At 40.6% G+C, this 13,215-nt stretch overlaps 1 protein-coding gene across 1 annotated transcript in view; it reads left to right on the top strand.

The window, feature by feature from the left end:
- The window catches only part of TOX3 (TOX high mobility group box family member 3), a 123,315-nt gene extending 111,059 nt beyond the window's left edge, over positions 1-12,256 (top strand). The window contains exons 5-7 of the mRNA XM_010855223.1: positions 3,517-3,744; positions 5,851-5,931; positions 10,359-12,256. Coding sequence (XP_010853525.1) covers positions 3,517-3,744; positions 5,851-5,931; positions 10,359-11,042 — 993 coding nt within the window. The 3' untranslated portion in view covers positions 11,043-12,256. The remainder of the gene's footprint in view (positions 1-3,516; positions 3,745-5,850; positions 5,932-10,358) is intronic.
- The last annotated feature ends 959 nt before the right edge of the window (positions 12,257-13,215 follow it).

Raw genomic sequence — 13,215 nt, 5'->3', positions numbered from 1 at the left:
TGAGAAGGTGATGTTTGAATTAGGTCTAAGAGGACACACAAAAGTTTGTGAGGCAGAAGAGAGAGGCCCACCTTGTGGTAGAAAGAGCAAAGGAATTATATGTCCATTTATGGGTACCATGAATGGTGTGACATGGAGGAGGAAAGAAATGGGACTTGAAAGAAATTGCTGGAATGTGGTAGCCTTTCCCTGCTGGTAGTTGAGAGCTGATTAATTCTTTGCATTGAGGAATGGCATGAACAGATTTTTTGCTTTAGAAAGATAGCTTAGGCTGTATATAGAACGAGTTACAAAGAGAGGGACCAGAGAGAAGGAAACCAATTAAAACATCCTTTTGTTATGATTTGTTTCCTTTAATTTTAGCAAAGGAAGGCATACAGGAGGTGCGAGATTAGTGAGACATTCAAGAGAGAGAGAATCATCCATTAAGGTTTGATAATTGCCTGGAATTTGAAGGAGTAAAAGGTATGTTGGGTTTTAGTTTGAGAACCAGCATGGATATCAGTAAATGGAGAAGATTAACCCAGGAAGTGAGGAATGTTATTTTTCTCCACCATGGGGAAGCTGAAAGTTTGGCATGGTAGGGGTTGAATTTGAGACACTTCCATTTGAGTCTAGAACTCAGTCCATTGGAGAGAGTCTAGAATTCAGTCTGTTAGAGATGGAAGTATAGATTTTTGAACCATTGGCACAAAGATAGGAGCACATAGAAGTAACCAGAATTTCTTAGTGTGGGTAAGGAACAAGTCAAGGCCAGAATATTAAGCATCATTTATTTTTACCTTTAGCATCATTTATGTTTAAGTAGAAATGGAAGAAAAGGTGCTTAGAGAAGATTTCAGGTGATGAAAAGAGGAGGGAGTTTAGCTGAAAAGAGGAGAAACGTGGCAGGGATTTTAAGGAGGGTTTGGTCTGTCCAGATATGTTGACTCCCCACTGGACACAGAGTGGAGAAATTTGCTTAGCAGTCTCTACGCACACTCACAAGGACTTCAGCAGGGTGAAGTGGGAAATAATAAACTCAAGGGATGTGTATAAGATATAGCTGGGTTACAGCTGGCTATTACACAATTCAAATAGATTCCTTTCATTTCGTTCGCATTCCCACTGATCTTAATACTTACCGCTGTATCAATCTGAAATTGTCATCTCTATAAAGAAAATTTTATGTGACTCTTAGCTCGTTCCATTTTTAAACAGAGTCTAGGTTTTGAGTAAAGACAAGGAATCCAGTTTATCTTTTAAGTAACTTAGCTGAAAAAAGGAAGATTAATGTTATTGTTGATTATGTCTTTGGAATAAAGCTATTTCTCCACTTTTTCATAGCCCTTTGAGTCAACTATGCAAAGTTTCTTTAGGAGAATTAAATCTGAGCTTTTATTTGAACTTGTGAGATTCTTCACTTTGGATTTATTCTTAAAAGGTAAGGATGACTATGGCAAGTCATGGTTGTCCAGGGAAGATGACAAAGGTTGTCGACATTTGAATGTTGTTTTGCAAAGAATGGAACTGAACTCCTATTTGGAAAAAGCTACACTGGAAATAGGTCAGAGTATTGTTGGTGCAAACAGTGCCAAATTCTCTTCCAAGAAAAGAATAGAGTTTGACTCAATTAGAAAAATCTGTGTATATATTTTTTCCTTGTGGCTAAAGTAATATTTTTCATTGAAGGAAAATTTGGCTCAAGTTGAAGCTCTAACTAGAAGACATCTGACTCATTTGCAAATTCAGATTCATTAACTAGAATACAAGTTTCACTTATTCTGAAGATTTAGAAAAACAACTGTGGCGTCTATGGAATTTTATTTAATTCATTGTGTGAGTTATGAAAGATGGCATTTTGGAGGAGAGGTGAAGTCTAGCTTAATACCTACTGACATCTGTAAGCTACTTGTGTAAAGTATGGGTGTGTTATTACTCAAATAGTGCAAACAGCAGGCCCACCAAGAAGGTTACTGGCTTCCTAGGGTTCAGAGCTCTCAAAAAAAAGTTGCTTATCAGTTTCCTCCCTATGAATTCTAGTCATTGAATTAAGTTCCAAATGACCCTCTTTCAGAAAGTAATGATACTCTTGGAAAATTTGAGTTAAGATTTAAGACTCAAGGCCATTAAAAGCCAATCCGTTAGTAACTTGAATCTATCTCTGTTGATCTTGCCCAGAGCTGGCTTTTAAAACAGATTTTGTCAAATACTTCAGGATTCTTGATAAAGTTAACTGCAAAATTATCTCCAATATAGTCATCATATTATAATCTAGGGGATGAGGAGGGGAATAAAACAAGGTTGATGAATCATTTCCCCTGCTTCTCTGATGAGTCTGTTATATGGCACCCCACTCCAGGACTCTTGCCTGGAAAATCCCATGGACGGAGGAGCCTGGTGGGCTGCAGTCCATAGGGTCGCGAAGAGTCAGACACGACTGAGCGACTTCACTTTCACTTTTCACTTTCATGCATTGGAGAAGGAAATGGCAATCCACTCCAGTGTTCTTGCCTGGAGAATCCCAGGGACGGGGGAGCCTGGTGGGCTGCCATCTATGGGGTCGCACAAGTCGGACATGGTTGAAGCGACTTAGCAGCAGCAGGTGAGTATTAGAGCTCAGTGATATATAAATTTGGTAAACTGTATCTATATCATTCTTATAGTTTTGATTTCAGAGTTCATTGGGAATATGTGTGAATATCACTAGGCCAGTATTCTTGTGGCAGCGTTACTTATTATAGATAACAGTAAGCATCTGCTTACTAGTCTTCTTATTGGCCTTGGTGATTTTAAGTATCTACTGATGCTGCTATTTTACAGGTTTTTAATTTTATGAAGAGTATCAATTTCCTTTCTAGCTCTAGTTAGAATTTGGATACTTTTACATTCCTTATTATCCTATTCTTTAGCAAGTTTTTATTATTTTAGAAAATAAAAGTGTCCTTTCCCTTTTTGTGCAAACTTAGGAATTAGAGCTAATTTCCATTTGAGTTTTGGAGACCATTAGCAAAGTAAAATTCTGGTAAAAAAAAAAAAAAAAAAACAAGCTTCAAAAAATCAATTCAGACCAATCATACATACGATGGTATGTGTCTTTGGCCATGGGACCTCATTTAAAATATCTGAGTTTGATCAACATCCTGAATATTATTTAGGTTTACTTCTAAAACCTCTGAAAATGTAAAATATTTTGTTTATGGGTACATATGTAACACACACATACATATACACATGCACACATACATACATGTTTGGTACAAAGCGTCCTGTTTTTCATTACTCATAATTGCTATTTAAAGCATATGTTGCAAATGTATTGAAGATACTTCTGGGTCTCATTAATCAATGTTCTAAATGCTAATCTCTGCCATCCAGTTAACACTAAGTAAATTTACCCCTCCCCCTCTTTTGGTGGTGATTCATCTGTTCATGATGTTTAACAAAACCTTAAAAGAATGACCGGGGACCTGAGTAAGTCTTTCTGCATTCTCTGCAAGTACATTCTAGGCAGTGAATTTTCATCTTGCTTTGCAGGCCATCGGAGAGAAAAGAGCTGCTCCAGATTCTGGCAAGAAGCCCAAGACTCCAAAGAAAAAGAAAAAGAAAGATCCCAATGAGCCACAGAAGCCAGTGTCAGCATATGCCCTGTTTTTCAGAGACACACAGGCAGCAATTAAAGGTCAGAACCCCAATGCGACCTTTGGAGAGGTCTCAAAAATCGTAGCATCTATGTGGGACAGCCTCGGGGAGGAACAAAAGCAGGTAAGTTCAGGCAAAGGCCCATCAGCCATATAACTCAATGTTCCAAGAACATTCCTGACTCCTTTTCTGGGTGAATGCCTCCCCTTAATATGATTGATTCTCATGAAAGCATTTTTCTAAGCTATGGAATTAAAAAAACACAAACATATAACTCCAAAGTACCTTCCACTTGTCTGGATTTCTCAGTTCCCTTAAAGGGTGTGTGTTCAGAACCTATTCAGAAGAGAGTTGGAGGAGATCCAGGCAGTATCCTGCAAGCATAAACTTTTTATGATAATCTTTTCATTTTAAATAATGCAGAATTTCCCCAACCCTCCCCCCACCCCCACTTTGTCACAAAGGGCACTACAGAGAGATTAAGTTCATCCTGCTTGCTTTTTTTTGATCATCTTTCTGAACCCTTGTGCTCTCCTGGTGGGTTTCCAAACTTGGAAGCCATCTCTGTGTGTTTCATTATTGTCAAGGAGCATTTGAAATTTTATTCCATGTTCATTTGAAAATGTGGCTGTATGAGAGGCCTTGAGAGATTAGCCATGCTGGTGGAAGACAGTTCCTTAGGGCCTAGTGTCCTGTCTTTCCCCATGCAAGTCCTCCACACAAATGCAGAGAAGAATGGCTTCCTTGGGGCTCAGTTCTCCTGTGTCTTCTCCGTAAAATTCCAGTGACCATTCATAGGCATTAATTTCACAGATCCTCACAAGAATAGACCCCTGTAGTAGTTCAGTTCAGTTCAGTCACTCAGTCATGTCCCAGTCTTTTCGACCCCATGAATTGCAGCACGCCAGGCCTCCCTGTCCGTCACCAACTCCCGGAGTTCACTCAAACTCACGTCCATCGAGTTGGTGATGCCATCCAGCCATCTCATCTTCTGTCGTCTCCTTCTCCTCTTGCCCCCAATCTCCCAGCATCAGTCTTTTCCAATGAGTCAACTCTTTGCATGAGGTGGCCAAAGTACTGGAGTTTCAGCTTTAGCATCAGTCCTTCCAAAGAACACCCAGGACTGATCTCCTTCAGAATGGACTGGTTGGATCTCCTTGCAGTCCAGGGAACTCTCAAGAGTCCTCTCCAACACCACAGTTCAAAAGCATCAATTCTTCCGCGCTCAGCTTTCTTCACAGTCCAACTCTCACATCCATACATGACCACTGGAAAAACCATAGCCTTGACTAGACGAACCTTTGTTGGCAAAGTAATGTCTCTGCTTTTGAATATCCTATACCTGTTAGTAGTAAACCAGAATAATTGTTTCAGGAATAGAATGGAAAACCCTTGGTTTTCTTTCTTTCTCTGTTCCTTCCTTCCTTTAATCAAGAACTCATTCCTACCAGCTGGTTACCTTGGGCTGATGCTGCTGTAGAATCCGCCTGTTTGTTTGCACTGAGCTCCATGCTCTAGGTAGCAGCCCCGTCTTCTACCCTAGAAATGTAATCCTAAGGGGCTGGCAAACTGCTGCGTCTAACTTTTAAATTCTGGAGAAAAAAACATAGTTGCATTTTGGTGTAACAGCTAGCCATCAGACCACTGTTCAAGAAAAGGAAGCCCAAATCAGGTTTTGTATACTGGGATTTATTTATGTAAATCATTGGTCTCACTAATGGAAATCTTATATCTTTCACTATTTCTGATTTTTTTTTTCCTCAAAAAGAAAGGTCTCCATCTTTTCTCTTCTGTCTTCACTCGCTCTCGCTGTTGTTGCTGGGTTTTCATCCTCTGATTTGTTTCAGTTTAGAAATGGATGTGAGGGAAAGAAGACATGATGGAGAAATTGTTAATTTTCTATAATTTAAACTGTTTGCCACACATTTCATTCGCATTACCTTATTTACTGCCTGAACAGGAGGCCCTCAGCTGTTATTCTCATGAATTCTGTGCTGCTAGCCGAAATATTTTTCTGTTTGTAATAGTGAACATCAAAACCGTGCCCCAGTGAGGGTGGCAGGGTTTGGTTTTGTTTTAATACCTGTGTGTGTGTTTTCACATTTAAAAATCAAAGCCAGGGAGACCAACTTTTTATGTGAGTTCTGTTGCAACCTAATTTGCACAGCAGTTATTTTATGGCTGAGAATGTGTACGCTAAAGGTGGTGCTAATTGTGGTCTTTTAATAGGTATATAAAAGGAAAACGGAAGCTGCCAAGAAAGAATACCTGAAAGCCCTGGCTGCATACAGGGCCAGCCTCGTTTCTAAGGTAAAAGAGCGGCCAATCTCTGCGTTAGAGAGTTGAAAACAGCCCTGGAGCATTGAAAACATAAATGCTACTCCTCAAAAAGATAGCACCTCGAATAACTCATAAACTTATTTGTTCTCTTTAGAAATAACTCAAATGATGGCATAAAAAATAAGAGTTCATTCAAGCTAATGAATCCAAACTGTTTCCAAAAGAGTCACTGATCTCTGTGTGTGTTGGCTGAAGCTATTTAGACAAGTCTTAAACAGCCCCCTTTCTTCCTGTCAGGGGCTGAGATCTGTGTTAATGTCCTCTATTTAAATTGAGAAGTATGTTTCTCAGGCATTTTTGGACAGCAGATCATAAATTCTCCAGTGGTTGCATTATTGTAATAGAGGATGTTGCATTTTTGACCAAACTGTTCCACATCATATAAATAAATAAACCTCATGATTATTTAAAATAAAATTATGCTCCAAGTACTTAAAAAAAAAAGACATGTATACATGTATTATACATAGAGTATACAATGGGCCCTGCTGTATTATAAAATGCACCGGTATTCTAAAGCAAATGTCACTCTGGATTATTATTACCTTGATCCAAAAGGAGCATGAGCTGTTACCTTCTATTTTAACATTTAATTAACTTTGTCTTTAGCCTTCCTAGAATTTAGAAAGGCTTTGGGGAGGATAATGTGAACTAATGTTTTTGCTCTTGATGTATTTCCTCTGGCAAGCAGAGATTCCATTTCATTGTCTTTGTCGTGGCCTCAAAGTACCACACAGGGCCTCAGGGCATGGTCGGTGTTGCTGGCAAAGCCATTTAAAAAGAATTTAGCCCTTTTTTCCCTTTTTCACCTGAGTTGTTTCTTCTTTATATTAAGAGCTACCATTGGCAGCTGCTCAGAACCTGATCAAGAGAGGTTGTCTTTGACAGTTCTTAGGACACTGCCCATTTCATTAGAAAGAGAAAATATTCATCAGGTGGTCCATAGCAAAGCCTTTTTCTGGGACTCTGGAAGATGCACATTGAGAGATACACCGATTCTGGATGCAGACTCGCACATTGGTAGAAAACCACTGAATGTGTGGGCTATAGATGTTAAGAATTGAAGTGTACTTGGTGGCTAATTAGATGGCGTGACGTGAATAGAGTAACAATGTGCATGTACTCAAGAGGATCATTTATTCATTCACTTAGCCAGAAGCAGGTATAGGTGATCTTTGTGCATTAGAGTGTGAAGAATTGACCGCACATGGATTTAAGCCAAGAGCCAGTAACTCAGGGTGCACTCTGGAAATAGCATCTGTGATTAGGCTGATCAGGTCTATGACTGACTTAGAAGGGATAACTTAAAAGTTTTACTTTCGGATACTAAAAACTGATTCAGAAATGTTTCCCAATGGATAGACTGAGTCCATGGATACTGGAAAATCTATCCAATAGGATGGTGATTTAAAAAGAATAAATCTAAAATTCTTTAGGGGTAGGTTTGTTTTGCTTTTATTTTTTCAATAGGTAAGGACTGTTGTTGTTTAGTTGCTAAGTCGTGTCGCGCTCCAGCAACGCCATGGGCTGTAGCCCATCAGGCTTCTCTGTCCATGGAGTTTTCCAGGCAAGAATACTGGAGTGGGTCACCATTTCCTTCTCCAGGGGATCTTCCAACCTAGGGGACCAAACCCGTGTCTCCTGCTTGGCAGGCAGATTGTTTACCAGTGAGCCTCCTGGGAAGCCCCAGGGCAGTTGAGAACACCTCAAATTTATAGCCGGCAACTAAATGGCCAGGGACATAGCAGGCAACTAAAATGGCCCTTGTGGTATAAGTTTAGAATAACTTCAACCAGACCCTAAAGTGTGAAATAGCTGCTAATATGGTGATCTCACAGGAAGCAGCATCTAACTGTATAGTTTGATGACTAGATCACATCTGAAGAATTGGTTCTCTCTTTTTTGGTCCCCATGATATAAAGAGAAATGGTGACTAATTGAAGGCCCTCTAGTTCATTGTCCCCATGATGGTATGGGCTGAAAGTCAAATCATATTTAAATAGTTAAAAGAATCATGGAAGCAAGGATTTGGGGTCATTTGATTTTGGTCCTCAAGTATAACAGCCATCATGGAAGGAAAGCTTAAGTTTGATCTCTGTGTCCTGGATGGAACTCATTCAAGGAGCGGGATTACAGGGAGCAAGATTTCAGCCTCAGCATTAGAAATAATAAACAAGGGTGCATCACATGTGCTTTGAACTTAAGCCTCTACATTCAGAGGGCCTCTCCAGTGGCTCAGCGGTAAAGAATCCACCTGCAATGCAGGAAACACAGGAGATTCAGGCTCATTCCCTGAGTGGGGAAGATCACCTGGAGGTGGGCATGGCAACCCACTCCAGTATTCTTGCCTGGAGAATCCCATGGACAGAGGAGCCTGACGGGCTATAGTCCATAGGGTTGCAAAGAGTCAGACACTACTGGAGCAACTGAGCATGCACTACATTCAGAGCCTGAAACTCCCTCCCTTAAGATGTGACTCAGCTATCACTTTTAGTCTTCAGAATAACCAACAAAATTAATCGAAGCTTAATATTAAACCATAAAGGAGTAGAACCAGCAGGTGAGCAGGAGCTCTTCAGACTCATCCGCTTTTCCATTCTCTGCTAGGGGAGCATCTTAAAGGTGCAATGGCGTGATTGCCCAGGTGTCTAAGTATAGACATCTCTTGTAGTTTCTTCCTTAAGACTGTCTTGGCAATTTTTAAATATTTGAGTATTTAAAAATAATGTGTCGTTTACATGTAGAAAACTGTGCATATTCTACTTTGTGGATGACGTAATGGTTTCTAAAGATCATTATGAACATTTGTGGGTTTCTTCTTAACCAAAGACTTTAGAACATGACCCTCCACCCTCAAGTCATGTGCAGCCCCCGCTCCCACCCCATCCCCTGAGCTTTTGTGCAAAATCAGAAAACTATCCACCAACGGATGGAGTCTTACACTGATAAGGTCTTCAAACAGAAGCCATCAGCCATGGCTTTTCCTACCTCCAGTGATTCTCCATGTAAAGTCATTCCTCGAGTGTCTTCTAATAGTAGATTTTATAAATGTAAGTAATAAAAATCTAGAAATAAACATTCAAAATCATTAAAGAGAGTAGATGGCAGCTTGATGCTTCCAAGTTCCCCTGTCCCTACTCCCCTCCAAAAAAACCCTAATTTTATGAAGAATAGGAAGAAAAAGTAGTCTTTAAGAGAAGTCATTCCGATCACAGTTGCATTAGTAAAATATTTTTGTGGAGGTAATTATGTGTTTTTAGTACAAAATATATTAGGCAGTTTCTCTGCATGTTGAGCTCCAGATTGTTTGTTTATATCAGATTGTTCAGTCACATGAGAGTTGAACACTCTCCACTTATGCATGACGTCTTTGATAAATTTTGGAAAAATTTGGAAGTATTTGGTAAACCAAAATATTTCTAAGGTTGTAAAGTTCTTCAATTAAGTGTTTCTAAAGAATTCAATTATGTTTTTCTTATACGCAAGTAAGCACTGTTATAAATAATCATGGCTCTGTATATTATATACAGGGCTTTGAAGTTTTCTAGTAATAGTCATTTTTTGGCAGTAGAGCTTGTTAATGAGTGAAAATAGCTAACATTTACCAAGTGCTTTCTGTAGGCCAGGCACTGTTGTAAATGCTTAACAATTATATATGAGTACATTTAATTCTCACAACCCCTACACAAGGTGAATACCATTAAACCCCATTTTATGGATAGGGAAACGGGGTGAATGGAGATGGGTGAATGAACTTGCCGCAAATCACAGAGTTGTTGAGTAGTGGAGCTAGACTTGGAGTCGGGCAGTCTATTCTCATTGTCTTTCAAAATGGTTCTTGGTGGTGATCTTAGTTCAGGGTTCAATGCTGAGCAACTGTTACTCACTCAAACGTGCATCAGTCATCTTTCAGGACAGTAGTGCTGTGGAACACTTGTATAGACTCAAAGCCCAGTGACTTACAAAGATAAGCGTGTATCTCAGAGAGTGCCAGGTAACTAGCTGGGTCTTCAGATCTAGGCCAAGGCAAGGCAGCGTCACCAAATCCTTCTCATCTGTGTGCAGCTGGCACACTTATAACCATACGTGGCAGTGGGCTGGCTGGCAGTAAGCTAGTAACTGAGTCTGGTACCAGGGCCACATGTCTGTCATCACCTGGTGGTAGGTTCTGAGAGAGACAGACAGTCTTTGAAGCCTTATTTCCATTACTTTCTGTTGACCAGAGCAAAGGTGCCAAGCCAGCTCAGATTCAAAACGTGGGGAGTTGGACTTCACCTCCGGGAGGAGCTGCCTAGTCCTCCCACAAAGTGCTTGGGAAGCAAGAGTAACGCTGACCATTTTGGTCATCCATTCACAGTCCTTATAAAAACATTCCAACCATCTCCCCTCAAATGCAGGCTGCTGCAGAATCAGCAGAAGCCCAGACCATTCGCTCCGTTCAGCAGACCCTGGCGTCCACCAATCTGACCTCCTCCCTCCTTCTCAACCCTCCGCTGTCTCAGCACGGAACCGTGTCAGCGTCCCCTCAGACTCTCCAACCGTCGCTCCCTCGGTCGATCGCTCCCAAACCCTTGACCATGAGACTCCCCGTGAACCCGATGGTCACGTCGGTCACCATCGCCGCCAACATGCCGTCGAACCTTGGGGCTCCGCTGATCAGCTCCATGGTGGGCTCGGCGTCCTCCGCCCAGGTGAGCCCCTCAGTGCAGACGCAGCAGCAGCAGCAGCAGCAGCAGATGCAGCAGTTGCAGCAGCAGCAGTTGCAGCAGCAGCAGCTCCAGCAGCAGCAGCTCCAGCAGCAGCTGCAGCAGCAGCATTTTCAGCACCACGTGCAGCTGCAGCAGCAGCAGCTCCAGCAGCATATCAACCAGCAGCAGCTGCAGCAGCGTCTCCAGCTACAGCAGCTGCAGCACATGCAACATCAGTCCCAGCCTTCTCCCCGGCAGCACTCCCCAGTCACCTCCCAGATCACGTCCCCCATCCCTGCCCTCGGGAGCCCCCAGCCGGCCTCTCAGCAGCACCCGTCGCAGATACAGTCTCAGACACAGACTCAAGTATTATCGCAGGTCAGTATTTTCTAAAGACGAAAGCGCGGGGCAGGCGGTTGTGCCGCGTCTGGAAGAGAGTGGCCGTCAGAGGGTACACCCCAGGCGGCTGCAGCTCGTGGAGTCGGGTTTTGGTGGTGATGCAGAAAGGTGTAACGATCGCGGCGGTCCTCTCCAGTGTCTATTAGATAGGCAAGAAGAACTAAACAGTGGAGCTGAAAGATCTCGAAACTACTCTGTTTTTAATAAGAAAAGCTGTGCTCTTCTATGTGATGGCTTTTTTATTTATTCAGGCTCTACCTACAATATGTGAATCAAACCGTGTCATGAATCCTAGGACAGACTGATGACTATAATAAACTGGCCTCTCTGAGTCATAGCAAATGGCCTTATTTCTCCTGAAGTGAAGAAGCCCCACTTCAAGGCGACTGGAACTTCCGAAGCTCTGAAAATAAAAAGCACAGTCAGTAACTACCTGAAATCTGAAGATCCAGTTTCATACAAACATTTGTATGATGTCAATCGTTGATGGCATTTTTTTGTCATGAAAAAAAAAATAATGTAAATCACAGACTTTTGCCAAAGCTCTTATTTTTTTCCTTGAATCTCTCCAGAAAAAAAAAAAAAAAATGCAAGTGATTAGATTCAATTATTGACTCCTTTTCACTTTTTACCCATGACTTCTCCAAACCAAACCACAGTATATGTTGTAACACTATGACCACTGTTAGCCCATTCTATTCATTCCAATTAGAAGAAAAGAATGTGAATATTATATTCTGTGTTTTGAGTGACAAGTTTCGAAAATTAAAAACACTGTATTTTTAAAAGGGAAATGCACTTAAATGAAGACAGTTATTACAAAAGTTAAGATTTAAAAAAAAGCAAGAGTTTTTATTATGATGTAATACCGGTAGAATATTTAAAAGGCGCATCACATCTGAATAATCAATGTAAATATTTTCTTTCAAAGTTGTAAGTTTTCATATCATGTGTTGTAAAGTTTTCATAAACGAGGCTTTAACGTAAACACTGGTGACATAAACCATTCATTGCTATGTTGCTTATTGTGTTTTTATGCTGTTTTATACTTTTTTATGAGTTATGATAGCAGCAATTAAGTTGTTTGTATTTTGCTTAACTAAAACAAAAATGCTTTTATCTTGCTATAGAATAAACACATTTCAGTAAAAACTGTGGACTGTATTTTGATGCAACAACCAGGCAACTGTTCACTTTTCAAATAAAATGATACGTCAAATTTCACTTGTGGTTCCTTGAATATGTAGAAGATGGGGGAAATAGATCCCATACCAACCTGTGTTTAAGCCATGGTGTCTTCTATTTTTAGCTGAAAATATGAGATTTACAGCTAAGAATGTGGATTGCATGGCCCCCACACCAGGGCCTGTTAAAAAGAAGCTAAACCATTAGAAATAGAACCATTAATGGAATTCCCTGGTGGCCCAGTGGTTTAGGACTCTGAGCTTTCAATGATGAGGGCACAAGTTCGATCACTGGTAGGGGATCTAAGATCCTACAAATTGTGCGGTGGGGCCAAAAAATAACAAAACAAATAGAACCATTAGTAATCATTTATACTTATCATTTTATTAAGATGCAAGGGCAAGGTATGTCTAGAGGAAAAAGCAATCGTCTTCTATTTGGGGCTCGAACTAGCTGACATTGTGTCTTTATTGCTATTAAAATGGCTGGTGAATGCTAATTCTTAAGCCAAAATAATTATTTCAGTGCCCACTCCTTCCCCTCTTCTTGCTCTGTAGTGACTCCTCTTTGAGAACACTGTGACCACTATCCCCAGTTGTCGTGCATGATTAATTACAGCATCTGTCCTGTCAGAAGCTATAATGAAGAGGTCTTGATAAAAATTGCAAATTACCACTGGCAACAGTCTTCAACTGCTTATGATAAAATGAAAATTAAAAACAGCAAGTGTCAACCCTGACCAGAATCCTAATCTGGAAAAAAAAAAATGAGGGTGTGAGTGGTGGTATCCATGGCTACTGTGTGCAAGACATTCAAAAAATAATGGAATATGGATTCCTCAAAGTTGTTGTTGTATTTCAAAGAATATTTACTGTATGTTGTGGGCTATGAATAATGAATTCAGCTTTCAATATTTCATAATCCTCTCGTCCTCTGTATTATGTACAAATATTGAACAGCAAGAGATTCTAATTATAAATTT

The sequence above is a fragment of the Bison bison genome, unplaced genomic scaffold (assembly GCF_000754665.1).
Source record: "Bison bison bison isolate TAMUID 2011002044 unplaced genomic scaffold, Bison_UMD1.0 scf7180017853731, whole genome shotgun sequence".
NCBI classification, from domain to species: Eukaryota; Metazoa; Chordata; class Mammalia; order Artiodactyla; family Bovidae; genus Bison; species Bison bison.
The sequence above is the reverse complement of the archived record's forward strand: the minus strand, read 5'-3'. Positions and strand labels throughout refer to the sequence as shown.